General features: G+C 43.2%; 1 protein-coding gene across 3 annotated transcripts; it reads left to right on the top strand.

Annotated features, from left to right (window-relative positions):
- LOC118506826 (ribosomal protein S6 kinase 2 beta-like) lies at positions 1-26990 on the top strand. 3 transcript variants are annotated; one of them, XM_036044522.1, is made up of 9 exons: positions 1-1332; positions 11338-11381; positions 21643-22284; positions 22363-22671; positions 22753-22914; positions 22985-23307; positions 23376-23661; positions 23735-24310; positions 24378-26990. In XM_036044522.1, exons 1-9 carry the CDS (start codon positions 1293-1295, stop codon positions 24723-24725), a joined length of 2730 nt encoding a protein of 909 aa, XP_035900415.1. In that variant the 5' UTR covers positions 1-1292; the 3' UTR covers positions 24726-26990. The 3 variants fall into 3 exon arrangements, with proteins under 3 accessions (XP_035900415.1, XP_035900416.1, XP_035900417.1); XM_036044523.1 differs by lacking the exon at positions 11338-11381 and having other exon boundaries at positions 2-1332; XM_036044524.1 differs by lacking the exons at positions 1-1332; positions 11338-11381 and adding an exon at positions 12255-12309.
- The last annotated feature ends 213 nt before the right edge of the window (positions 26991-27203 follow it).

The raw sequence follows: 27203 nt of genomic DNA on the forward strand, positions 1-27203 counted from the left end.
CACCGAAAAGGAGTGACCTTCCGGCTGTCTGGGGGTTTTTGTGGGTGCGTGCATCGTTTTTCACGAGACTCTCTGTGTGTGCCCTTGCGTTCTTGTCCTATCGTTCACACAACTACTTTCGTCCGGCCGTAAATCGCTATCAATCACACAGGCACATCAGCTTCCCGAACGGAAGTGAACATAGTTCGCTGTGGGATTTAACATCGCTCGCCAGTCGCTCCGGTGATTGCAACACTTTCGGCCTATCCCACCAGAACCGTGCAGGAACCAGCGTGCACTGCTCATTCTGGGCGGTTGCCCGAGTGCATGGGTTAAACTGGCACTGGAATAGAAGCAGCTGTCTCCCGCGCAACAGGAACACCGCCGCGAAGTGTTTGTGCCGTCGGTTGCATCCCTTGGCAAATAGCGCATCATCATCATCATCGGTGTTGCTTTGCGTTGGCGCATTATCATCACTGAAACAAACCTGTCGTCCTTGCGGTCTTCAGTGTAGTGTGTTTGCCTGCTAAAGTGGAAGGGTTGGTGCAGCTAAAACCTCAAAAATCCCGGGCCCGGGATTCCCGATGCCTTGCTACAGTTCCGATAAATCTCCAATAGTCTGGGTGCTAAATTCCGCTTCGCAGGCTTAACAAGCGTCCGTAATTCGCGACAAGTAGTGCCGAGGTAGTGAAAATGCCAAACATCTTGTAGACAGTAGTCGTGGGGCGTTAGAAAAAAATAACCCCGAGATTGATGACATAAACCATTGCCAGCAAACCTACCAGCATCGAATCGTTGCGTGTGTTCTTATCTTTTCTCGGTCAGTCGTTTGATGTGATTACTTTGATTTAGATTTAAGTAAATGCGGATTTGCGATCCACGTCGATAGTGAAGCGAGCCAGAACCAGTGCCAGAGTCTGGTGAATGTGTTTATGTGTGTGTTTGTGTGTTCCATGTTCCAAAGTGCTCCTAGTACTGGCTAGTAATCTACGTCTCCTGCGACAGTAATCGACCTGTGTTGTCCACTGCTAGAACAACAAAAATCGCATCCCCCAGGAAGTAGGTCATCGACCGCATCCGGCTGCGAAGAAAATACCAGGTCCGACCTTCTAAGGGGACAGCGCGCACTCAGCTGTCCGCGAAAGGAACTTGCAAATCCAGTGGCAAATCCCGGCAAGGATAACCCCATCGGCAGCGATATCAACTAGCGCGCCTCCCCGGGTCGAAGGACACACCGGCCCTCTCGGTACCGTTCATCGTTCCCGTTTAACGCCTCAAAGCTGGAGAATGCCGCTAGCCAACTCGATCGACCCATGGAGAGAGAAAGTCCCAATCACTATCGTCGATATCGAGGTACGTTGTTATGGCATTTTCGCCGTGATCTTCTTGGTCAACCAACTTTCCTCTATAATTTATGTATTGTTTTTCCTTTATTTTTGGTTTTGTATCGAGTCACCTTTGGCTGCTACGGACCGGACAACGGTCCGTTCCGCCGCTCTCCCTGGCCCGTGTTTTCCCGTGTCCCAGCGTTAATTAATGCTCCTTCGCGTTCTATCCGCGTGTATGATTTTTGTTTTTGCTGAGAAGTTCATTTTTTACATACATATGCTGTGTTGTTAATGATGTATGATTTGTTTTAGGACTTTCTGTTCGTGATCGTTTGCTTTGATTGTGTTCTGTTTCCGTTAAACTTCTTGTTTTTTTTACACAACGACATTTCATTGTTGCTACTCCGTACTCGCTCGGGATTGAGTTGTACAAACTAAAGTTAATTCAGCGAGTGCTTGCATAACTAGCTAGTTTAGGCCTCGTTTTGGTCCTTTTAAGAATAAGAGAGGGAGAGAGAGAGAGAGAAAAAAAATCATACGTTTATATGGTTGCGTTTTAATTGGCTAGTGTTATCGACTTTTCATGTTTACTGTTTTTTCTTCATAAATCATACAACAATTTTCGGTTTTATTGTATGATCTTACCTAGATGTAAAATCTTTGTGTGTGTGTTCTGCAATGTGCCGTTAACATTGTTCCATTTTTTTCGTATTCACACATTACCCAGTGTTTACATTGGTTCTCATACATTGAGCCTTTATTATATAAAACCATGCCGAATTGAGTATTTTTTTCTTTGTGTTTTTTTTCCGTTTTTATAGAGCTCGCCTAATTTAAGCAAACTTTAGCCATACACAAAATGGGATACTAAGCGCGTGCTTATCATGTATCGATTATCTGTATCGAAAAATCGAACCGCTGATATCTATCACCGCTAATAGGCGTGTAATACGCCTATTCATGTTGTAGCTTTCCTCATATCATCAACTCATTAGACCAACATTGTTCGGCAACGCGCTAATGGTAGCTTAACTATGGGTTGTCATGGTGCTGACATACGCACGATCTGCTAATTTAATTTGTCTTTCATGGCGCGTCAATGCCTACTCCCATTCGTGTATGGGCTTTTTTTTTTTTGAACGCAGCAATATCCCATTCTTAACTTAATATGTGTTAAGTTTTGTTAAGACACTGTTGTGCCACACAACTGTTGGATTTGTCAACACAGCGGTATCTCTTGTGCGATTTTGCTTAACGCTGTTCAAACTTTCCGTTAACGAAAGTAGCTTTATTGCAAGTACTTTGCCGGCCCGCAATCGATCCACATTTCCTTTGCGGTTAGTGCTGCTGCGAGCTGCTGTACTATGGCTTGCCGTACGTAGTATTTCCATTTTCACTTTCACAGCCAATACCTGTGATATTGCCAGTGGTTCCGGGGGAAAGGGATACCTTACTCCTTGCCCAACGCGGTGCCATCAGGCTTTCTCTTGGTCTTGGGACGGTGGGCGTACCACCGTTGTACTGGTTGCGTGTATCAATATTGATTTTATCCTCCTCCCACCAGCGCGTACCTTAGGTTGCCGATATGAATGAGGATCGAGCATGTGAGCAGGGAAACCTGCACACACGGTTCGTCATGTTTGACAAGCTGGTTGGTTTTTCGAAATTGCTATAGAAATTTCTTTATTCCTTGTTCACACTAGGAATCAAAATTAAAGGAAATATTCCTTTCATTAAGGTGATAATTTTAGCCCTTTACCACATAGGACGGCAGGGCTATGCATTAGTACCGGAAGCGCATATGAGAGAGTCATCCTTTGATGCAAAAGTGTATATTTCCGTTGCATTGTGGTTTGTGATGATGGTTCCTCCCATCATACCACCGGATGTGACCCGTACGATGGGGCTTGACTATGATTTTCCCGGTTCAACTCACACACACACTCAAGCCTACCGTACGTCTGTTGCTTTCCTGTGGATGAAGCAACACGTGGTGGTGGTGGTCCAAAATGTCAAATGCGGTATGAGAGTTTTACTTGCCGCATATCCCTTTTCCGTTTCCCTCGAACATGAATGCCTAATTAATGAGTATATATCATGCGGAGGAAACCACCAATGACCGACGATGCTCGAAACTATATTTGAAACTTATCATGTACCCGTCACGGGCGAATAGTTAAGTTATGTTGAGGCAATAGGTAAAAGTTTTGGATTTCCAAGCATTAGCATTCGGCAGCGTACAGGAATTTTGTAGATGGGCTTTGGAAATATAATCTAGCAAGAAACATATGGCTGTTTCATATAACTACGTTGTGATCTATATTTTGGCAGTTCATTTTTTCTCATGTTTTACAAAAAGAATAATCGTTTTAAAACAACTTTTACAACATTGTATTTTACAATAACTTTTTGTTATTAAAAGCTTTATAGTATCGTGTATAACATTTTAATCCAACTGGATTTTAGGATTCTTCTTCGTTGACCCTTTGTCCTGTGAAGAAGGATCTTCGTCTTCTTCCTTGACACTACAACCTGGTGAGGTCTTGGCCTGCCATTTCTGGCTTTTCTATGACTTGATTTTACCCGTAGCAAAGTAGTCAGCTCTGCGTACGGGGAGGCGCGGTCTGAATGAGATTTGAATCCCAGTCCTGCTTTGTGAAGATCAGCGCCGTTATCACCTCGGCCACCGGACCGTCCCTGGCGATCCTGGCGATCCACCCTTTTCTATATTGATTGTTGAGCACAGACAGAATATTATAGTAATATCAGTTGATTTTTTTAAATCTTCCATGCCCTAAAACGGTTGAGAAGCAGTAAATTGCAAAGTTGATCGTATTGTTGAGTTTTATTCTGGTCGATAAGGAACTGATAAGGAAAACTGAGGATCATTTATCCTAGCGAAACTTTAGTTCCAATGTCAGAACATCTGCATGATTCTGGTGCAGAATATCGTGGACAAGTTGCATATTTTTCTGTTTGCAAGATTTCATTCTATGATTGCAACATTGTAATTCGTATTATTCCACTATCCTTTGGAAACATTCTGACTAGTGACTATAACGCTCTAACTCTTTGTTAGAAAGCGGGTCTTTGGTCGAAGAGTTTTTGTAACTGATCGCGTCAATTTGTCAGCCAAAAGTGTAAACTATTATTGAATATTATTGAATTGGCGCCAATAACGCCGATCTTCACACGGCAGGACGGCAGGTACAAATCCCATCCCTGACAGCCTCCCCGTACGTAGGACTGACTACTTTACTACGGGTAAAATTAAGTCACAGAAAGCCAGAAATGGTAGGCCGAGACCTCTTGAGGTACTAGTGCCAAGGAAAAAGAATGATTAATTATTAATCGAATTTTCTCGATTCTATTGAAGCTGCTTAACTAAGCGAATGCTTTGTTTTCTCGAAAGTCACTGATTCCAGATTACAGCAGTAGATTCGTTTAGGAATAGATAATCCATATTTTTCGTGGAATGCTTCTTAGACGTAGCGATTTAGGTAAAGTTTAATCCATTGAGCTATCTGTTGTGGTTCTAATCAACCAACTAGTCAGGTTTTGGTTAATCCATACGTTATGTCAGTGGAATGCTTTGGATGCAGCTACAAACATCCAAACCATGACCTATGCTGCTATGTTGTTCATCGCCACCGCTGGCATTCGAATTAGCGACACACGGTTACGGAATCGTAAAAATCAATCAAAATTAGCCGTTAGATATTTCCGGTCCGTCTACAAATTTTAGTGACCTAGCGTTTTTTTTTTGTGCCACCAGTTCCGGATCAATAATAAACAGTCACATACGCACGCAGGTCGTGTGGAGAAGCAGGGTCGCTTTCGTCGCTTCACATCGTCAGGCTCCGTTTGTGGAACGTGGCGATCCTTCAGGATTGCGGCCCTTCGGCTAAGGCATCATCCTGCACGGCGACATGGGATGGGATGAAAAATGAACACGATCCAATACCTCGGGCAACATTTTTCTATTTTGTTAGCTTTTGCTCCTCTCGGCGTTCCGATAATTCGCTTATGAAACGATCCGTTGACGAGAGTTACAAGTCGAGAGGCGCAAAACGGGCGACAAACGTTGGTGGTGATGTTGGAACTGTGTTGTGTCTGGGCTGATGCTCGTTCGCTTACATGGTGCGGATAGTAGAGTTATTGCCTACATTATATTGCTTTGCCGGGAAAAGAAAGTCACGTTTCGGGATGGACTGCTGTGGAACTGTGTCTGCGCTGGTTTCCATTTCCATTCGTTCATTTGTTCAGTTCGTTTCACCGTGACGCAAATTAGTTTATCTGTTGAGTTGATTAGAATACTTTGACACACGAGTGCGGTATGTGAAATTTGTACCGACCAAAACGTTGTGTGTGTGTGTGTGGCTGTGTTTGTTCGTTTGCGGTTTATGGTAACAAGGGTATGGAATTAGTTTTATTCATTGTAGCTTGTTTGAATAATATGTCGAGTGTTCTATTGATGAAACTATAATACAACTAAGCAGATTGTTTTGTTTCATGAAGGCTTGATGTTCGTTTTGCTTAAAAAAATATTATAAATCAAATAATAAATCTTTACGATATGATTGTGAAAATAATCTTTAAAAAATCCTCAATAAATCCTCTTTACATATTAACTGATCAAGTTTACAAAAAGAAAAAGAGTCCTCGTTTCCTCTTACGAAAAAAAATTTCCCTGTTTTTAATTCATCACATTAATTCATTAACAAACCGCAAACGAGAGCGGTATCCTGCTCACCATTCTCTTCCCATATCTGCCAATTTTCCGAGGTTAAAGGTGCGATTGAATTCAATTTGAATTTTATCGACAGAAAACGATCATTCACCCCCTTTTGCTTTGATCTGCAACAGAGGCGCACAATTAAACGCCCTTCATTCATTCGGGCTGTGGAACCTCATGGCAAGCTACCGACAAATTTCCGGATCGATTTGTACTCCGGAGTTTCAGAAGCCAAGTTTCACTTTCTTTCTTATGTGAGGAGGGATGCGCCCTCGCATGGTCATGGACCCGCTGACCCGTGGAGAAAAATTCCTGGCCTGCTGTGAAACCGTGCTGTTAATGAAAACCGACAGTCTGATTGTAATTTGGATGGTGATGGCGCAGAAGTGCGTTCTGGCGGAGGTGGGAGTTGAGTTGAGATATTCTTTGTTTCACTTAGTCCGCTAAAGTTTCCTCGCGAGAGCGAATTGATTGGGTTGGGAAGTTCTTCCTGTTATCTGCCCGATCCCGGCTGTCAAGCCGACGAAGCCGAGATGTGGCGCGATCGTTCGTGCGTGTGTGAATAGGCCTCCCGCAGTGAGCGTCAGTTGTTTCCTAGTTGTTTGTAATTGAGTCAAGCTTTTTGCCGCCCTCTAACACCCGAACATGATGGGGGCCTGTTGACAATTGAAAGTGCTGTTGGGATGCTGGTTGAGTGTGCTCCGTTGGGCGTCCCGAGCTCTAGCTCTCTCTCTCTCTTTTTGTTTCATTTTCACTGGTGGAGTTGGTACGGTGTAACTTGCTACTATATGCACTTTACACTTAATCTTACGGAGAACGTAGTTGTATGGCGGTGAGGGTGATGCTTAAGAAATCTCGCAGGTCATCTTCCATTTCTCCACTTGCCAGGAAGATATTGAATGACTTTACTCGCATGCCGGATTTGCCTAGATACAATGAAGCCTGGAGAGCTAAGAGGGAAAATATCTCACTTCGTTCCAGGTCACGGGTGGAAAAGAATAAACAAAATGTGACACTTGCTGTGTTATAAAATGCCACTGCACCAGATCGGAAATTTCCATCGCTCGGTGCCGGAATCTTTCTCGCGCTCCTAAGCCAGGAGGTTAACTGCCGTTGGTTGCTCGCGGGTATCTTGTCTTTAATCTAGCGCCAGTGGTAACTATCACAAGATGTGCTCAAGTTGGCTACACTCTCTTGAGATAACTGCCTGTTTGATTGTGATATCCGGCCCTTAAGCAGCTTGTGCCCGTGGTTCGTGTCTAATCATTTAACTACTCTCATGTTTTGTAGCTTGTTGTTTTTCTCTAGAGACCGGCAATGGGACACGTTGTTATCATTGAGTTTGATATGGGATCTAATGAGGTAAAAATATTCCACAAATTTGAATTTTTTACCTATAGCGCACGTATAAATCACTGGAAAAGGAACCTTCCACTATGTTCTACATTTTTGCTAAAAATATTTGTTATTCGATACAATAATTTCAATAGAGCGAAATATTTTTAAATAAATGTTTTCACTGTGTTTATGTTTTTCATAAGCACGATGGAAAACAGGCATTACAAAACATGACTTGGAATTAGTAGAAACATGCAACTTGCTCTAATCGAATCATAATGATTAGCATTAAATCCAACAAAATAGGTTTGGTATTTCAAGTGTAAAATCAGTTTGAGTTGTTGTGAACTATTCGAGAGGAATTCGATCCTGCCCAAGACATTTAAATAACAACTGGCCGTGGCAGATTTCGCAGCTGTTTCTAAATGCTGGAAGCTTCGAACAGGGCTGCCCTTACCGGCATTAAATCCGGTTTGGCGATCGAATCCGGTGATGGCTTGGCCTTATGGCACGTGAAAGAAACTGTGTTTAGAACTTTCGGACAAAGGTTAACCAGTGTTCAACCTGTTTGGGTGATATAAGATATTAGACCATGCATCGGTTTAGCTAAATCTGTCTGCACGGTACCAAAAGGTTAGGATGGTTGGATGACCATTGACGGCATTGACAGCCATTAGTGTTAATTGCATTTAAAACCAGCTTTGAATCAATCAAAATCCTCCATGAATCCAACATTAAGTGATGTTTACCCATCCATCAATCGATCCGATCCCCACGGAGTAGACCGAGAGAGCATCGGCTCGAAGTTTGGGGTTGTGTGTGTGTTCTTACATTTGTGCGGATTTTTAATGTAACCAAACGGCAAAAGTAATAATAAATGGATTTATATGCAATGAAGTGCTGAGACTCGTCAGCAAAAAGGATATAAGCTGGTGCTCCTTCCCTGCACCCGCCATTTCCTTGGCGGGATTGACGTTTTCTGCCGCCCTTACATACTAGGGTGTGTCTTCTGGGTGGGGGTTGTGTGTGGTTTGTGTGTATGAATATTAAATAGGATGGCACACGCGAATCGGATGGCGCCCTTCGTGAGGTTCGTCCAAGGTTGTCCCAAGCCCAATAGAGACAGGGAGTGTGTGTGTGTGACCACAAAGATGTGTCACCGTCGGTCGCTGCTTGGTCCTAGTTGCAACAGGATTCATTCAAATTTAGAGTGTCTCCGTGTGGTAAGTGCGTGTGGTCGCGTGCGATTTCTATGTAGAAAAGGAGCGAAAAACACACAAATGACGGTTCAGCAAAATGTTGTTGCATTAATTAACCACTTCGTTAACGGTAATAGACGAAATCCTAGTGACAACCCTAGTAAAAATGGGGTGTGCGATACGGGTTTGTTTTCGTTTGAAAGTGGAAGTGGACACATCCCAATGATTTGGAGCCATTTGGTGCGGGTAGTTGTGGAGCTTAGGGAAAATTTAAAACGCGTCGAGATTTGAATGAGATTCGACACGTGGATTAGCTTTTGCTTTTTTGGAACAGAGATAAGGGAATAAGCGCGGTTTATCATGCTATCTATCAGTAAGGGGATTGGGAGGACAGGCCTGTTGGCAAAATACAAACGATTTTGGGGTTTTGATTTTTCGAGGTCTCGAGAGATGACAAATTGTTTACGAAATAGAAATCAAAAAACTGTTGAAATTTTAAACGATAACTGCCGATGAAGAATTTTAATAAATGTGGGAACACTTTCAAGCCCCAAATACTCTCCCGAATTTATTTATTTACACCATTTTTTGATAAATGGGCACTTTCATTCATATACATTACACAACTGATTCACTGTCTAAAAGCGTTCGATCATCACAGCATATTAATGCGCCTTGATCGTTAGCTGTACAGCCCAATCATTCACTAGCTCTGTTGTGGTCGTCCTTCATTCATACTAGTGATGGGCGCTCGGAATCGGAACTACTTGGTTGCGGATACGTTTCCAGAATCGGATTTTGAAATTGTGCCTATAAAAAAAAACAGCTTGAACACCTCGTCATCAAGAGCACCCAGCTGATGTGTTTGTTTCAGTAACTTGATCGCGACAGATCCGGTCTCCATCAAGATGCTCTACCGCTCCTTGGTTCGATACGTCCATTGTATGATGGGCTTCTGCTGCTCAACACCTGACCCGTATTTCTTTGCCACTACAACCGCAAAGTCTTCCAGTTTTTGTTTCCTTTACTAAATTTTGCTCCCTTAGCAGGATAGCCAGGCCTGCGTAAGGGTAGACGGTTCAGACTTGACTTTCTGTGTTAAGACCAGCGTTGCTATCACCTCTGCAACCGGACCGCCCGGAATTTCATCATATTGCTCTAGTCTGCTATAATAATTTATCTTTTAATGAACATTTTGCGTCGAACAAATCATCAGTTTGCATTTTTCTTGCATTTTTTAAAATAATAGTAATGAGTATTAATAAACAATTAAAAATTCAATTCCGGAACCGGATTCGGGATCGGAATCGGTTCCGAAATATGTTACGGACCTACTCTTCGAAATCGATTCCGAAAAATTCGGAGCGCTCCGGAATCGATTCCGACCAAACCATCATTTTGCCCATCACTAATTCATACTATGACGTGTAAGCAAGATTTCCCAGAATAACCCAAATTCCCATTGACGGTTACGTTACACAGCTTGTGTCGAGATAGCTCGGCAGATAAATTAAACAATCTTGTGCCATCTGTGCCTTTTCTGCGCCAAAGTGTTACTGCGTCCTGTTTGTGGCACAAATTGTGCAGAAAATACTTACGCAACTACGTACATCCCCAAACCAATCGTCCCGAGCGGCCGATCGAAAAGATGTTTCGTTAATGCTCGCCGGCTTATCCTACCACCATTCATAAGAGTGTAACATCCGGATCAACCTATCAATCCAATATTGCAACAAATGCTTCCAGTTCTCCTTACCCGACTGCGGAAGTTTGTTGGGCATTTGTTGCGTAAACGGTTATTTACGGGCAACGGTGCGATTCCGTGTTTCTTTTCTGCTCCAAATGCAAACGTGTCACTCACGTGCATAAGCTTCTTCTGCTTCAGTACAGTGCAACCGTGGCGCACCATTTCAAAAGGGTAGACTAAATAAAAGCAATTTCTTCTTTAAACATCTTTGAAGTGTGGACGGTCGCTGAGGTGCTAAATAAATATTAATTCAGCCGTATGAAAGATGGGCCTGCTAGAAGAATGGTAAAACTGTAACAGTTGGTGTTCTGTATGTTCAGCGTAGGGTAAAACATGCTGTGGGAAATATTTTTTTATTTAAACATCAAAAGCTCATAAAAATTTAGATCTAAATTTTAGATCTAATAATCCAAAGTGATCTAAATTTTGATCACAAAGTGTCTTATGCATGAAGAGTATTTTCTTTGGAGCATTTTATTTTGTTTTATATAATTTAAATGTAATTAAAAAAGCATTCAAGGCACTAACGATCTTGTGGGATATTGTTTTTTATTGGCATGTGCTTTTTCGTGCCAACTTTCATGTTACATGCGTACACAACCAAATCAAAAATAATTATTCAAAAAGCTATAACAATAAACCATAAATAAATCATAAATACTTTAATTAGAAAAGAGTTTAATAAAAAAAAGCGCTATCATATTTCTGTTGTACGTTCGTTTACTCACATTTGCTGATCGCCAAAGAATTGTTCGCCGAATCACCAACAGTTACTTTTGTCTACTTTATTAGTTCCCGTTCGTTTTATGCTTTCCACTTAACATCTTCAGTTTTGGTTTCGCTACTTTTTTTTCTTCTTTAAGTTTTTCTTCCGTTCGATGTCCTTTTGGTGTCCGTTCCGTTCACTCTCATACCATCCATCCATACCGTGTCGAGCGCCTGTTTCACACTTTTCTTCCATCTATCGTTCACTACTTTCTGTTTCGTGTCCGTTTTTCTTTCTTCTTACAGCGCACGGAGTGTCTAACTCGATTTCAGGGCTCCGGATAGTTTCTGTACGTAAATTCATGAAAGATGTTCTGACACTGCCGGTGCTACTACTTTCCCATTTCTTTGTTTCCCGTTTGATACAATGTGTCTCCCTTTTATCTGCCTCTAAATAATCATATTTTTTGGTTAGTTGGTTTCATTTGCACTTTTGCGAGAAGTTCTTTAGAAATGTTTCGAATTCGATTTAATGTTTGGTCAATTAAATAGAAGCAAAAGAAACTCTCGCAAAAAAAAAAAAATGTTTTGTAATGTTTCCCTGCCATTGCAATTGTCTGTGTCCTTGTAACTATCTCGTTGTTTTACCCGATCGATGCTAAGTGGAATGTTTAATGAATGAATTATTTCTTGCAATGAATATAATGGCCCTCTTTTTATGTCAAAAATGTGAAGTTTTTTTTTAACTTATCTCACTGAATAAGGTGTTTTTTTTTCTGTTATCCACTTTCTCCATTCATGCATTTTCATGTTCATACGCATTTGATTGATCATATGCCGTTTAGAACACATGTTTTAATTTTGCTTGCTTGGAATGCTGCTTAAAATGTACATTGTAATGTATTATTTAATTATAGTGAATAGTTTAATTTCCTTATTTGATTTAGCATAATTATTGCCACCTGTAGCGAGTACCATTTTGCAATGGATTAGAATTGAGTTTTTTTTAAATGTTTTTTGTCTTTAATTTAAAATCAGCCTTCTTTTGCGTGCACGTTTCGGAACTTTTTCTGATAACCATTATCGTAATCAATTTGATTTTGATGCTCATGATTTATCGGATTTTCTTTAAAATAGTCGATGTCTATAATAGTATTTGTTTTGAAAAAAATGTTTTCTTAACCTTTTTCTAGCAACGTGCATGCTACTGTATTTCGTCCAAAGCCCTTCTGTAACCAAATGCAATATAATAAATATTTTCTACTCGATGCAATAGACGTAAGTAAATAACGTTTTTGATACTGGACACATTAAACCACCCCTCAAATCCCCGCCCACCTTTTTAGTGCTGCACCATTCCATGCAATGTCAATCGTAACAAGCGCTGCTAAACTGTGTACCTGGTATAGTAAAAATGTAAGCAATTTATTACAAAAAAAAAAAATCGATCGACGATGGCAAACAATTTCGTTATGCTTCTGCGTGTGCTTTATTACGCTGACGTTATGCAATGTAGCTAAGGTGTGTCTTTTGGGGTGCTTCAGCTTCAAACAATTATCTTTACGTTAGCTGATAAAGCTAATTCCCAATCGATAAAACCATTGCTGTGCGCCATGAGTCATACGGCCGCTGGGTCGGTGTAGCACCACACAGTTTGTTTCGCTCATAAAATGTGTGCTTATTTCTGCGAATCGGTAAAGCCCCGAAAGCAGTAAATTAATTGAATTGCAAGTAAAGCATCAAACGACGATTCCACCAATGTAGTGCCGTGGAAAATTATCGACAGCTAATTGGCAGCAAACATTTTCCACATTCTCGCCGTCTACGTACGTTGGCAGGGGGCTTAATTCCATCCGGGTGTAGCTGAATGCCCACTGGGAGAGTGTAATCACCATCACCATTCTCGGTTCCTTGGAGCATCGAGTGGTTGCAATGCAGTTGCCGTGTGTATAACGGCGTTTTAGAGTGGGGTTCGGCATCATCATGCTTTGCAGTTGCATTTTTCCAGTCGACCTACATTTGGCATGGGCTCGGACATGCAGACAAACTGCTGTAGCCGGGTCGGTAGCTTTCTGCCTGCAGCCTTGAACCGGCACGGGACCGACTTAGCGACAGTTCAATAGATGATAAAATGCATGTCAAGTGGTAGATATAAGGCATGGAAAGCAATTAGTGACTTGAAAGCGATATTCTTATCTGCGACCACTAGTTAACTACAAATTGGCATATAAACTGACAGTTGTGCTGGTAGGAGATGGTTAACATACGTTGTACAAAATTAGTAAAACCAGCAGATTTAGTGCAAAAAGCGGCTTGAATCACGACATTACCTTGAACCCCCATGTTAGCTCGGGAAATCGATCAGTTCTTCTTCACGCAAGACCCAGTATTAGATTTCCCCCACTCGATGCTATTGTGCTCATGTCTCGAACCAAACCGGCTTGTCGTTAGCGAACCACCAACGACTGTTGTTATTGTATGGTCGCGAAGTGTCAATACAAAACACCAGCAGATTAATCATGTTGAACACAGAAGAGCTTTGCTGGCAATCGATGATCGGCAAGCCACTTACACTCGTGGTTCACGGACAATACGGCGGTAGTACGGGGGTTTTCTCCATCCCTTAGAGGAGCAGGATGTAGGCAGAGGCTGCGTGACGTTAATTAGCGTCAATGTATTTTGTTTCCATTATTACACCCTTGCTGCACGGTCGTTGCTCGAAATGGAGACGTGGACCGGGTGGAGTGGAGAGTGTGCTGCTGTTGATTGGCCTCTCTGGTACGGCATATTCATCATACACTGTTTGTGTTTCTTACTCTCAATAATAAGTGAATTAAAGCACAAATAAAGCGATCAAACCCATAGCAAAACCATTCGAAGCAACGTATATCGATTCGGGGAAAACATTAAATGTTGCATTCGCTGAATTCAATTTAAACGCTGGTAGCCTTCGTTTGTACGGTTTGGCTAACATTGTATGTATATCTTGTATTTCGAAGCACTCGAACAGGAAATTCATCAAATTATTACTGAGGTATGGGATAGCGAATCGATGCCTTGTGATTGGAATCTTGGTATCATCTACCCAATATACAAGAAGGGAGATAGGCAATTATAGGGGTATTACGGTGTTGAATACCGCCTACAAGATTTTCTCCCAAAACTTACAAGATCGACTTGTCCCATTCATCGAAGAGATAGTCGGAAACTGTCAGAGGAGGATTCCGAAACGGAAAATCAACCACTGATCAGATCTACACGATGTGGCAGATCTTGGAGAAGATGGGGGAGCAGCAGCTCCACTCCTATCATCTCTTCATTGATGTTAAAGCCGCATATGACAGCATAGCCCCAGGGTAGCAGCATACGACGTTATGAGTTCTTTTGGAATCCTCCCGGCCAAGCTTACCAGGTTTGTAAAACATGACAATGGCCAACATGCCAGGTGAAGGTGGATGGAAAACTCTCAGGGCCCTTTGCTATCACCAAGGGCCTGTGCCAGGGAGATGGGCTTGCCTGTCTTCCCTTTTCTATCTGACGCTAGAGAGAGTCATCCGCGACTCGGAGGTGGAACCTTCGGGGACCATCTTCTATAAGGCAATCCAGATCCTGACATACACGCTGATGACATACACATCATTGGTTTGAGGCTCTCACAGAACCTCGGGTTGGAGAGGCGAACCACCATTAACGAGGCGAAAACCAAAATGATGGTGGCACCACCAGCACTGATTTACGCAGGGGTACATGTATATATAGGTGACCGCACCTTCGAAGTCGTCCAAAACTACCAGTCATACTACAGCCTGAGGAAACTTCTCCACTTTAAATGCCTGTCGCGACGGACGAAGCTGAGAGATTGTACAGAACATTTATAGTCCCAGTACTCACATAAGCCTCTGCGACATGGACTCTGTCCAAAACTGACGAAGCCCTCTTAGCCGCGTTCGAGAGGAAGATGCTCAGAAGGATTTTTGACGCCCCGTATGTGTGGAAGGACAATGAAGGAGCCGCTACAATGACGAGCTCTACGAGCTGTTCAATGATCTTACCATCGTGCAGCGAATAAGACTCGCTAGGCTCCGGTGGGCTGGTCACGTCATGAGTATGACACCGGACGATCCAGGCCGTCAAGTCCTTTTAGGCCGTCCACACGGACAGAGGATGCGTGGTAGGCCCAAATTGAGATGGAGTGATGGCGTTGATACGTCCGCCAGAACGGCCGGGATAACGGAGGCAGATTGGTCGTAGCGCCTGATAAGTAAGTTGTTTTTCGTAGAATTTGGAGAACAATTCCAGAGCGGTCAGATGGCAGGAAAAGCGCCCAAGAACCGTCGGCCTTTTAGGGCAGGCAACCTTAGAGAAACGGTAGAGCAACGGATACGCGTAGAGAAGTTTGATTTTCCCAGGTGAAATGTTGGTTTTTCCCAAGCTTTTCTGTTGTGTTACATGGAGATGGATGAATTTATTTTTCACTTTATTTGTTCTATTTTGTTCGTTAAAGAAAGCTAATTCGTAGAACGAAACGACTGACTTCGATAAGGAATTTTCACCGCTCGAGCTTCCATTTTCTTCATCGGAATTTTCGACTCGGATTCCTCGGTAGCGATTAATACCTCATCCAGGATGTAGGATTTGACGAGCTACTAATTGAGGGTTGAAAAACTTTGCTCTCCCATTGCTGACAGCAAATAGTTACAAATTTAACGGCACCCAGTTAGCTGAACCGCCGCAGTCTCTTTTTTCTTTGCGAACGAAACTAATTCATTCAAAGCATTACAGTTCGGAAAAGCGCAACCCCATTTTCCTACGGGTTTCCCTGAAGCTTTCGGAAGCGGAAGAAACGCTTCGCGGAAGAATACACTATCCCAGGTTGTCTCTTGCAATGTTGGAGCTTAGCACAGCTTTGACGTTTCGGTCGGTCACGGTGGAAAGGAAAAATCGGCCGTTATTATGCTTTCGATGTTTTGGGTAGGAAAATGACTATTCTTTAGAATTCGGCCCGTGAAGGTAGCACCCCGATAATGGTCGCGAAACTGGCCGAATTTGATGAGGATGCTTCACAGGGTTTATCGTGCTCTCTGTACACACCGACAGACCGACTGCGCAGAGTGTTTGTTGCTGTATAGTCTCCCAACCTCTCCACTGACTTGCCGGTGTGTGGGATGGAAAATTTTATTTTGTATAATTTCTGGAAGCTTTTGCGCGCGCCTGGTGTTTTTTTTTTTGTTATGCAGCTTCCCAGACGGGCATTTCGCAATTTTTGCTTAAATTTAATTTCGCCGAAAAGGCACAAAAACTTTCCAACCAATGGTTGGTGTAGCGCGCGCATAATTCGCCGGAGTTCTAGCCGCTGCTTAGAATATTTGTTTGATGTGTGATGAAATTTGGCTTCGGCGGGGGGAGAGAATTATTTTGATAAAATGAATTAAGCCCGATGTCTAATTTTGCATTGCATACGCAAATTTACGGCGCCGATGCGCCAAGGAGAAGGTCATGCAGGTTAGGAAAAGTTAGCAGTGTAATAGAATTTGAGGCATTAGGGAGGCAAAAGCTTCTTGCTGGGAAAATGTCTCAAGACGGGTAGGAGCATCAAAAGGAAACTAAAGGGCTCTTGTTGTTGCTCTTCTCGCTCTCTATCAACCCCTGAGGCAACCCTGCTTGGTTGGTTGTTTGCTGCTCACTAACCGTTAAAGACACCTTTTTACCGGTGAAGGTAAACCAACTGATTAGATCTACAAGGTGGACCCTCCGGTAGGGAACGCCGGATCCATTATTTACGTGCCCGCGGCATTTAGTCTTTTCTTGCTCGTTTTCGCCATCCATTTGCGCGCCATCCCGTTCATTTCATACATGAACGCTTGTTTGCAACTCGTCCCTTTTCGAGGCAAATATTTGACGCACTTTTTTCCGGTCTGTGCTCCCGCGTGCTATCAAGAATGAAGAATGCTTTAGTAAAGGGTGGTAAAGAAAAAAACGGTCCTTGAGAATGGGACCACTCAAGCATGACTTTGTGGTTGTGACATTTAAACAATAGTAAAAGCTTTATTTTATAGGTTAAGGTCGTTAGGTAAAACAAAAATTTTATAGTATAAACATTAATTTGATAATAATTCATTAACAACTATTTCTCAGGTCCAATGCATAGCAACTTAATGCTCAGGACTCTATTTTTCTTTTACAGGGGGAAAAAAGCACTACTCAATCATTTTCTTTGCAAGCATTATTCAAAGTTGACACAGTTTCTGGAATGGAAATTAATATGAAAAAAATATTTTTCCACAATAAAACACCATTCCATCGGAGTAGTTACCGATGAGGAGGGGGTGTTTTCGTTGAGGCCACCACATTGTTGCCACCATATTCCTGTACCCGGTTTCCCGGTGACATTGTTGCAGTAGTAGTTGCGTACAGAAGCGGCCCAGAGTTGCTTGCTTTCCCGCTGTTCCGTCATATTTCATCGCGACGGTGGAAAAAAAGGCAAAGTCGTTCATCTGGATAAATCTGAACGTCGTCGAAGGGGAAGTAATTAGACTGTGATTTTTTTTTTCTTTCGTCCAAAGTGTATCCGAAGCATCATGCATAAGCTGCAAGTAAGCGAGTGGTGCAAAAGTTGCGAGCCACCGTTTTACTGTGGGAGTAATCGGGTTTTCTGTCTAAGCTTTTAACGTTCATCATACTGCGATTCACATTTTTAAGCGCTACTGCTGAGTGGTTTGTGGAAATACTTTCCTATCTCAAATTTCTTTAAACTCCTTTACGGAATGTTTCTGAACAATTTCTCTTCTTAGATGTGTTTTCTTTCTTAGATGTAGAAAATTATTATCTCACAAGCTGATGTCCCTCGTCACTGTTTTCAAGCAAACATTGGTTCGCAGAGCATCAGTATAGTGTGAAATCGCACGGCACGTGCCATTCGATTGAACATGATTTAAAATTCCATTTCCGAAGGAGTGGCGCTCGAGGCGCTAGCAAAGCATGGAAAAGGCACACATTGTCAATGGCCGCGTATTTGTCGTAACGATAACAATAAATAGCACCCCAAATTTCCATGAGGTTGAACCGGAGATGAAAGTAATTATTTTGTTTGATTCACTTGTAGTGAGCAAGATGAGTGCGACCCGCACAGGTTTAAATTGAATTAGGAGATTTGTTAAGCCGTCGATCCTTGCTGTAAATATGAACGGTGGCACATTTATTGATTTAGTGTGCCGGGGCAACATTTAATTCTAATCAAAAGCTAATTGGAGTGGATCCGTAAGGCAATACACGAAAGATGAGATGCTTTAAATTCGATTTGAATCAGCTTCAAAGCTTCGGTGGTCTCAAAGCTTTAACCAAAAATATCCAAAAGATTTCTGCTGTGAAAAAGAGGATTGATACACAGCGCACATATTGGATGAAAGTCAACTTTATTTTAAAATTCTTATACTAAAAGTATGTAAAAACGAAAAGCATGAAGCAAAACAAGTCAAGTTCGTTGGGTTTATATTGACACAGGGACGCCGTTGTGCAGCAAATGAACCCAACGATCATTATCAACGTTCAGAGGAATGTGGCAAGCTTTTTGCATCATAAAACGAACGAATCACAAAGCGCTTCTGATTGCCAAGTTACAGTAAGCATTTTGATGCCCAGCTCTGTTCTGTCGATTCTTAACCGTACCCATGCGCCGCCTTCTCGCAAGCCAAGCAAAGGGGTTCGTTTATTTGGTGCATTCGTTTGAAAAATAAATATTGCGACACATGTGCTCTCGGTGGTTTGGGTTGTAGTGTCCAACCTACGCCGTGCTGTTGTAGTGCCATTCTTTGGCCGGTGAAAAATCATATGCGACGCTCGTCGTTTGGAAAACGATTGGAGAACCATACATAGGACAATCCTTGTGAGCATCCTGCCTCGTGCTTTGCGCTCCGTTCGAGATCAATCAAACCTTTGTATGGAACCCCCGGTAATAGGGGGCAGAAAAGGCAAGAAAGGATTTTTTTTGTGAATACTCTTACAACTAATGTGGATGTCGTGTCGTTGGGCAATGATTTGTTTGAAATTGTATCCGTTTTATTCAATCCCCATGCGCAACAGATTGTTCTGTTTGAAGTTTTAAATTAAATTTCAATCATATCAGGAAATGTGCCCTAAATGTACCCTAGGTAAAGAACGGTAAGGAAGTATTCCCTAGCCGAACGATCGTCAATGTTTTTGTGTGTTTTATTTTTACAGCAGCATAATTGAAAGAAAAGCAAAGAGTTTTCACCTTTTCTTTGGTGCAAATGGCGTACAGAAATGGATATTTTTGGCAGCTTTTTTGTGTGTTTGTGCGCTGTGTATCCTTTTACTCGTAAAAGTTGATACAAGAGGTGTGGTTAATTTAAATATAGAAGTAAACGTTTTACTAAACTTCTGGATTGCTCAATGAATTTTACGAAGTTTAGAAAGATTGACTATCGACTTGATCACTAGAAAGGAAATTTTTGTTTAAATTGTGTCTGGTTGTGCATTGCAAAAGTTTTTTTTTTAATTTTAAAATAAATAAACACTCGTCCGCAGAACCCGGAACGGTAAGAAGATATCCCGGAAACCAAGGTTCGCATTGGAAAATGGTTCTTAAAATCCGTTTCCGCTCGATTTCTGAGCGCGGGTAAAGCTTATGCTGAGCGCTTTCCTTCCTTATTTTTGTTGCTGTTGAGTAATACGATTTGCGGTTGATTTTTACGCCTTCTGTCAGTTTGCTCGCTTCTAATCGGATTTGCTGGTAGCTTTCTTTGCTGAAATTGATTCGGTTGAGTGAATGCAGAGAACGGCAGCAACACACACACACACACAGCCGAATCTGGAAAAGGGTTCATCATCGTAAGGCAGGTACGCTTGAAATGGGGGCTTACTGTAGAATTGATTTAGTCAATAATACGTTTGTTGTGTGGGCCGTTGGTTTCATAGCAAAAATTGAAATGGAAATACTAAATGGCCAATGGTTCCAATGTAAAAGTTCACCATTTTGCCATAGGGGTTGTGCGAGAAGTTTTGTAGCGGCAAATCATTTATTATGGAAGAGGCAAAAGGCAAAAACAACGAAATCAGAGAACGAACTCAAATTCTGTTCGGCTCAACGCCAAAAAGGACGAACCACCTGTTGCTGCTGGGTACGTTGATGTGCCGATGAACCGTAGCTGCAGGTGTGAGAGGCACACGATGATCCCGATGATGGGATGGGCGATGCTTTGTGATTATCAAATTACACTAATCTACCCGTGTTTGTCCCATCTGGCTGAGGCACCTGTGGCGCGGTTATGATATTAACACACGTGATTTGCCACAAGCAGGGTTTTTGTTTCTCCATCGAACGGTTAAAGGTTCTTTTTTCGGTGGATTTGTTTTACTGTAGACTATAATCACAACCCTGAGCAAATATTCTTGTTTCTAGTAGAAAGAACAATTTATCCTGGTTCAAGCTCCCAATTTTTAATGCCAAAAATGGCCCACACTGTAACTATCCGAATACAGCAATGGACAAACAAACCATCTTACCGTTCGTTGGAAACGTTCCCGGTAGTACACTCGGTCGGTGTGTCTTTACATAGCAAAAAGAAAGCTATAATAGCCGAAAGTAGGTCATAAGCGGCGGGCCCAACCTTCCGCATCCTACGATGCCTAAAATTAGGCATATTATTACAGTTTCGACGGAATGAGCAGCATTAATATTTGGTGTACTGGAGTGGAGTCTGGCCGCCACGCCTGTTCGGGTCGCTCGAGGCCTGTTACAACACTCAATGGAGACGCCCAGTGCTTTATGATGTTAGGCCACGTGGGATGATTCTTGTAAGAGCTGGGAGCCGCGCAAAGCAAAGGAATAAAAAAGCAAGCCTGTACATTCCAACGCCGAGGTTGGAACGCTTCGTAACGTGCGCCGGTTAGGGACGTTGTCCTACCCATAGTTAAACATAATTGAACATGCGTTAAAGCAAAGCAAGACAGCTGCTGCTGTTTGGTTGGTGGGTTTGTGCCACGAAAAGGAGAAAAGCTTTTACTTTACTCGTTTGACTTGTTGACCTTATCCATCGTGCTGCTGCCACCGAAAAGTATTATGTTTGATGCTTTGATGTTTGCGCGCTGGTAGCTGCTGTTGTTGTTTGGAAATACTTTCCTAATAATTCTTTCAAAGTAACAGATTCTTTCGATATGCTGTCGGACTGACAGTGACAGTGACGATGATTGAAATAACGCAGCCATTACATTGAACTCAACTGTACATAAGGGACGAAGTAATGAGCGTGTACAATTGAGAAGTGTATGATCAATCTCAGTAAATATGCATGTTATAAGATATTTTACTGTAGAGAGAAAAAGGTCCTTTATTCGTAAGAATGTTACTTGCTTTCTTAAGCTTTTGGGCGTTTTACTTTTATTCCTGCATCATTTTGTCCGCACTCTGCATCCCGTTCATGTGTCACCTGCGTGTCATTTGTTTGTAGTCTCCACTCGGATTATTTTTTTTTGGTATTCTCTCTATCTGTTGTACCATGGAATTAGTCCACACGAATGGAATGCCTTTTCCTGCGCCTGGTTGGTGGCTCGCTCGTCCCACTTACTAATGTACGGTCCATCTATGTTTTGCAGTTATCGTCTCAGGAAAATGTAGAGATGGTAATCGACGATAGCTATGATCCGCAGCAGCCACACCCACCACATGACCATCGCCATGCCCAGCATCAGGATCACCAGCAGCAGCCACACCATCAGACGGTGCTAGCACATCCACATCAATACCATCCACATCATCACCATCCTCAGTACAGCCGACAGCAGCAGCAGCAGCAGCAGCAACAACAGCACCCTCCGGTTCCGGTCGCAGGAATGGTTGCCTATCACCCGCAGCATCCGGCAGGCGATCAGCCTGAACCGATGTTGGATGGCGCTGCGGACGGCAACTACCGCTACCAACGCCGCGACTCTCCCGAGGCAGGGTTGGTGGTTGGGGCCGAAGAAGGAATGGACCTGGACATGACGGGCGGTATGGATGGTGTCGGTGACATGTCGCAGCTGAGAGGCGATGCCACGTACGCCGGCACGGGAGAAAGCGGTGGCAACGGTGGTGACGAGCACGAGATCGACATCAGGGACATTATACGGGAGGGGCACGAGAAAGCCGATCCGTCACAGTTCGAGCTGCTGAAGGTGCTCGGAGAAGGATCGTTCGGCAAGGTGTTCCTGGTGCGGAAGATTGTCGGCATCGATGCTGGCACGCTGTATGCTATGAAAGTAAGCAGATACACGCCGATTAAGGCAGAGGCAGAAGAACGATTTAACGGTCATATTTCATGCTCTGTGGCATTGCAGGTATTAAAGAAGGCAACGCTGAAGGTGAAGGATCGCGTGCGGAGTACGAACGAGCGAAACATCCTGGCCGACGTTGGGCATGCATTTATCGTTAAGCTACACTATGCCTTCCAGACGCCCGGCAAGCTGTACCTTATACTGGACTTCTTACGCGGCGGTGACTTATTTACGCGCTTGAGCAAGGAGGTGATGTTTACCGAGGAGGATGTCAAGTTTTACTTGGCCGAGCTGGCGCTGGCACTGAACCATCTGCACAGCATCGGCATCATTTATCGCGATCTTAAGCCGGAAAACATTCTTCTCGATCAGGTATGAAGGATTGTTGCGCTCTACATCTTTATCATCGTTGCGATCTAATGCGCCTCTTGCTGTCGTTTTTTTTTTCCTCAGGATGGTCATATAGCTTTAACGGATTTTGGACTATCGAAACAGCCGCTGGATGGTTCGAAAACGTACAGCTTCTGTGGCACGGTAGAGTACATGGCACCGGAGGTAGTCAACCGAAAAGGGCACACATTTGCTGCGGATTGGTGGTCGTTCGGTGTGCTGATGGTAAAACTGCAAATAGAACAATAACTATAAGTTCAAAAATACTATTAACATTTTGCTTCTTCTCGTACAGTTTGAGATGCTGACGGGCAATTTACCATTCCACGGTAGCAACCGCAACGACACGATGAATCAAATCCTCAAAACCAAGCTCGGTATGCCGGAAAACTTGAGTCCGGAAGCGCAAAGTTTGCTGCGCGCCCTATTCAAACGCAACCCACAGAACCGGCTTGGAGCGGGCCCGAACGGCATCGACGACATCAAGCGACACGAATTCTTTGCCAACGTAGACTGGGACGCGTTTGAGCGGAAGGAAGTACGGCCACCGTTCATACCGGCCGTGTCGCGGGACGATGCTTTCTACTTTGATCCCGAGTATACGAACAAATCGCCCAAGTATGTTCCGCGTGATTGGTGTGATGTTTGGTTGTCTTTGGTATTTAAAACAATGACCTCATTTACAGAGACTCGCCGGGCGGGCCTGTCAGTGCAAGCGCGTACGAGATCTTCCGTGGTTTCAGCTTCATTGCACCGGGGCTGCTAGACGATCAGCCAAACTTTGCCAACGGGAGCAACATGGTGATGCAGCAGCAGCCCGCCTCTCGCTCACCGTTTTCAAACGAAATTCCCGGCGTCAAACCGATTGCGTTTGGTGATGAGTACAGCCTTATGCAGGAGCTGGGCCGAGGCACGTTCTCAATCTGCCGAATGTGTGAACATCGCACAACGAAGAAGCACTACGCAGCTAAGGTATTGAAAGGCTTCTGGCTACTGTTCTAGTGTGCAGTGCTACAGCAAATCGTTTTATTGTTTTGTTCTCTAGATAATTGACAAATCCTACCACGATTGTCGGGAAGAGGTGGAGATTCTGCTGCGGTACGGCAATCACCCGAACATCGTGACGTTGTACGGTGTGCACGAAGACGCAAGCTATGTGTACCTGGTGATGGAACTGCTGAAGGGCGGCGAGCTGTTGGATCGTATTCTGGCGATACACTTTATGCCCGAACAGGAAGCGAGTGCCGTGCTGCGAACGGTCGTATCGGCCGTCGCCTACCTGCACGAGCACGGTGTCGTCCACCGGGATCTGAAGCCATCGAATTTGCTGTACGCGTCGTGCAACCATACGCCCGAATCGTTGAAGCTGTGCGATCTCGGTTTCGCCAAGCAGCTCCGGGCCGACAATGGACTGTTGATGACGCCGTGCTATACGGCCAACTTTGTCGCGCCCGAGGTGCTGAAGAAGCAGGGTTACGATCTGGCCTGCGATATCTGGTCGCTGGGCGTGTTGCTGTACATTATGCTCGACGGGAAGACACCGTTCGCCAGCACACCGAACGACTCGCCGGACATGATTCTAGCGCGCATCGGATCCGGCAAAGTGGATCTGGAAACGGGCGTAAGTAACCGCCACGAAATTGTTGTTCTGCATCACTAAATTATATTGGTCGTGCTTTGACTTTTAGAAATGGCCCACGATAGCGCACGAGGTGAAGGATCTGTTACGGCAGATGCTACACATCGTACCTTCCCGGCGTCCAACGGCAGCCCAAATCCTGCGACATCCTTGGCTGTCACGCAGCGGACCACGCCTGATGTACAGTACGGTGGGCACCCAGCACGCGCCCACCGAACGGCCGATGGTCGGTGTGGAAACGCAAGAGCTAAAACCAACCAACGTGAACACTGAAGCCATCAAGGGAGCGGTTCATGCGACGTTCCGTGCGATATCCTCACCGCAGGCAGCTAATCTGGGCCCGGTCGGAATGTCCGATCTTGCGCGTAGAAGAATGGATAAGATGAATCATTCGTAATAGAGGGGTTTCACTTCACATAAGCTATGCCACCGTATCCGGATGATGGATGGTCACTTTTGTTATCAAGAATAGTTCATTTGAATATCTGTTATGTTTTGTTTGAAGTTTTTTTTCGTTTCTAACGCGTTAGTGATAAGCTAAAGGTGACGATTTAGTACTAATTGTATCTCTACATCAACCAGTGCCAGTGACATTTGTGCCAGAGAGGAATAGTGTTGCTAGCTGTGCTTGCAAGAACCCCTTAACTTTACAGCACTAAGCCATTAATGCGTAGGAAGCACCTTGCAAAAGCATTCATTTCGAGAACGGCAAATTTTCGGTTTCGGTCATTTTAAATGGTAGATTGCACCCCGGGGTAGGAAGAAAGATCATTGAAGGATAAGAAAACGTAAAAAGGAAGAGTTCGAACCGTTTAACACTTTTATAAAGTGCATAGAGCTATATTTATTGATGATTTACTATGCTCGTGCAATGCGACTTTTCTCTAATATTGTGGTTTTTATTTCAGTTAACTCTATTATTATAAGTAACATAAAATCTTCGGCACATAACAAACCTAACGCGACTTTTCTATTGATTTTACTGTATGCAGGCATTTTTGATTATTTCAATTCAGCACTATTAGCAAATGAACATGATTGCCAAGACTCGTCAAACGATACGTTCCGCGTGTTCCAAGGCACGCAAATGAAAACCACATGCCGATGGGAGGGGGTGAGGTGGGGGGGGGGACAAAATTGCTAGCATCTTAGCACCTAGTAGCATTCATCAGGCGTATAGTTCAATTAGCGAATCGTTTACACTACAAAAACCACTGAAATGGGCTAGCAAAACGTGCGTGGCGGCAGGGTATTATAACTCACTAACAATAAATTGATCTACGTTAGGAACACTAGTAAAATCGACTAACAATAATATATACACACACACACATACTGCATACGCATATATACATACATATATAATAGATATATACTTTAAAACATATACAATCATATACATATATTCGTAGTCGACGCGATCGTAGCGGTCGCGGAAGATAGATAAGGCAGGATGTGTGTGTGTGTGTCTTTTGCGGGTTAAAAACGAAGAACTAATGCCCGTGAAGGACGATGCGAGATCATATTTACATACTGTATCGTGCCATTGAATGTGTGGGGAAGATGGGTGGAAATGGAATTTAAGGTCAGCTGAGAGTAGTATGAAGTAATTATTGTGATAACCTACGATACACGAAAAAGGGGGGGGAGAAGAAATACTAATATTGGCAGGACACGGGCGCAGCCTTCATAGTAGTGTATGCTGGTCCTCTATACATATATATTGAACCGAGCGAGCAGGGCGCCAGTAGATCAGGCTCAAATAGGTGACATTGGTGATGGAGCCGTTGTTTACCGCCCGAGAGGACATCCAAAATTGTCCCGGTGTCGTCACACACAGTGCTTTGTCTGTATGTACCGTTGCTACCTGATGTGCTGTAATGTCGTCGATGTGTGCGTTGTTGCTAACCATTGTTGCTTCCAGTGTTTCATTTTTCGACATATTCAACGTACAATAACAGATTGGTGTAGTAAGATTTGGTCGAGAAGAGGCAGAGCGTGTGTGTGTGTGTGTGTGTGTTGGTGTATGTGTTTGGCGCTTAGTCAGTAATTCCACAGTTTTTGCATTTTAACGATAGATTGTCCCGTGTTTGAATTACGGGACACCCGGGGTTTCTCTATTTCTCGCGCTCGGGCGAAATCAACCTTACCAATTGGGCACACGGCAGCGCAGTCGATGCTGTGAAGTACACACACACACTCACACATAATTCTTCATTCATTTAAAGGAACGTACACCGAAGAAGTGAAACAGCATTCAAACATAGAGTCAGTAACAATTGGAAGTGTAAGAAGACTAACTATATAAACAATTAGCTTCTTACAAGCTTCATCCTAACACTTTCTCTATCTCTCTCTCTCTCTCTCTCTTTCTCGAAAACAAAAAGCGAACAATCCAACCACAACCGAATAAGTTTCAAAAGCTCGAATGAAAGACATCTTATTAATAATCTAAAGAGAAATAGACTAAAAAAAAAAATCACAGAACTAAAGATAACATTAAACTTGGAGTACGTCCCAAACTAAACGAAATAAAAACAAGAAAACAACTCGCTCTAACTAAACAAAAGTACATGCTCGCATACTGAATGAAAAAGAGAACAATTGCAAAACAAACAAATAATAATGAAGAGGAAAAAAGAAATAAATGAATTATTACAAATATTTAAAATTGAATCGTAACAAAAAACAGAATTGGGAGATTATCGTTCATTAAGCCTTAATTCGATGACAATATTCGATTTCAATCAATTAATGTCTCTTTAAACCATGCTGGTTCGTACTCCTATTCCTGTAGCTCTACCAAATCATTATTAACGCTATTTTTTAAATGGCAAGCATATTTCATGTGGCCATGTCCGTTGATTTAATTAAT

This window comes from Anopheles stephensi, chromosome 2 (assembly GCF_013141755.1).
Source record: "Anopheles stephensi strain Indian chromosome 2, UCI_ANSTEP_V1.0, whole genome shotgun sequence".
NCBI lineage: Eukaryota > Metazoa > Arthropoda > Insecta > Diptera > Culicidae > Anopheles > Anopheles stephensi.

Excerpts from the sequence above, each read along its gene's own strand:
- LOC118506826 (XM_036044522.1), top strand. The coding sequence starts at position 1,293 with ATGGAGAGAGAAAGTCCCAATCACTATCGTCGATATCGAG. Across the intron at positions 11,382-21,642 it reads CAGGGCTCCGGATAGTTTCT|TTATCGTCTCAGGAAAATGT; the intron begins GTACGTAAATTC and ends TATGTTTTGCAG. Across the intron at positions 22,285-22,362 it reads GCACGCTGTATGCTATGAAA|GTATTAAAGAAGGCAACGCT; the intron begins GTAAGCAGATAC and ends GTGGCATTGCAG.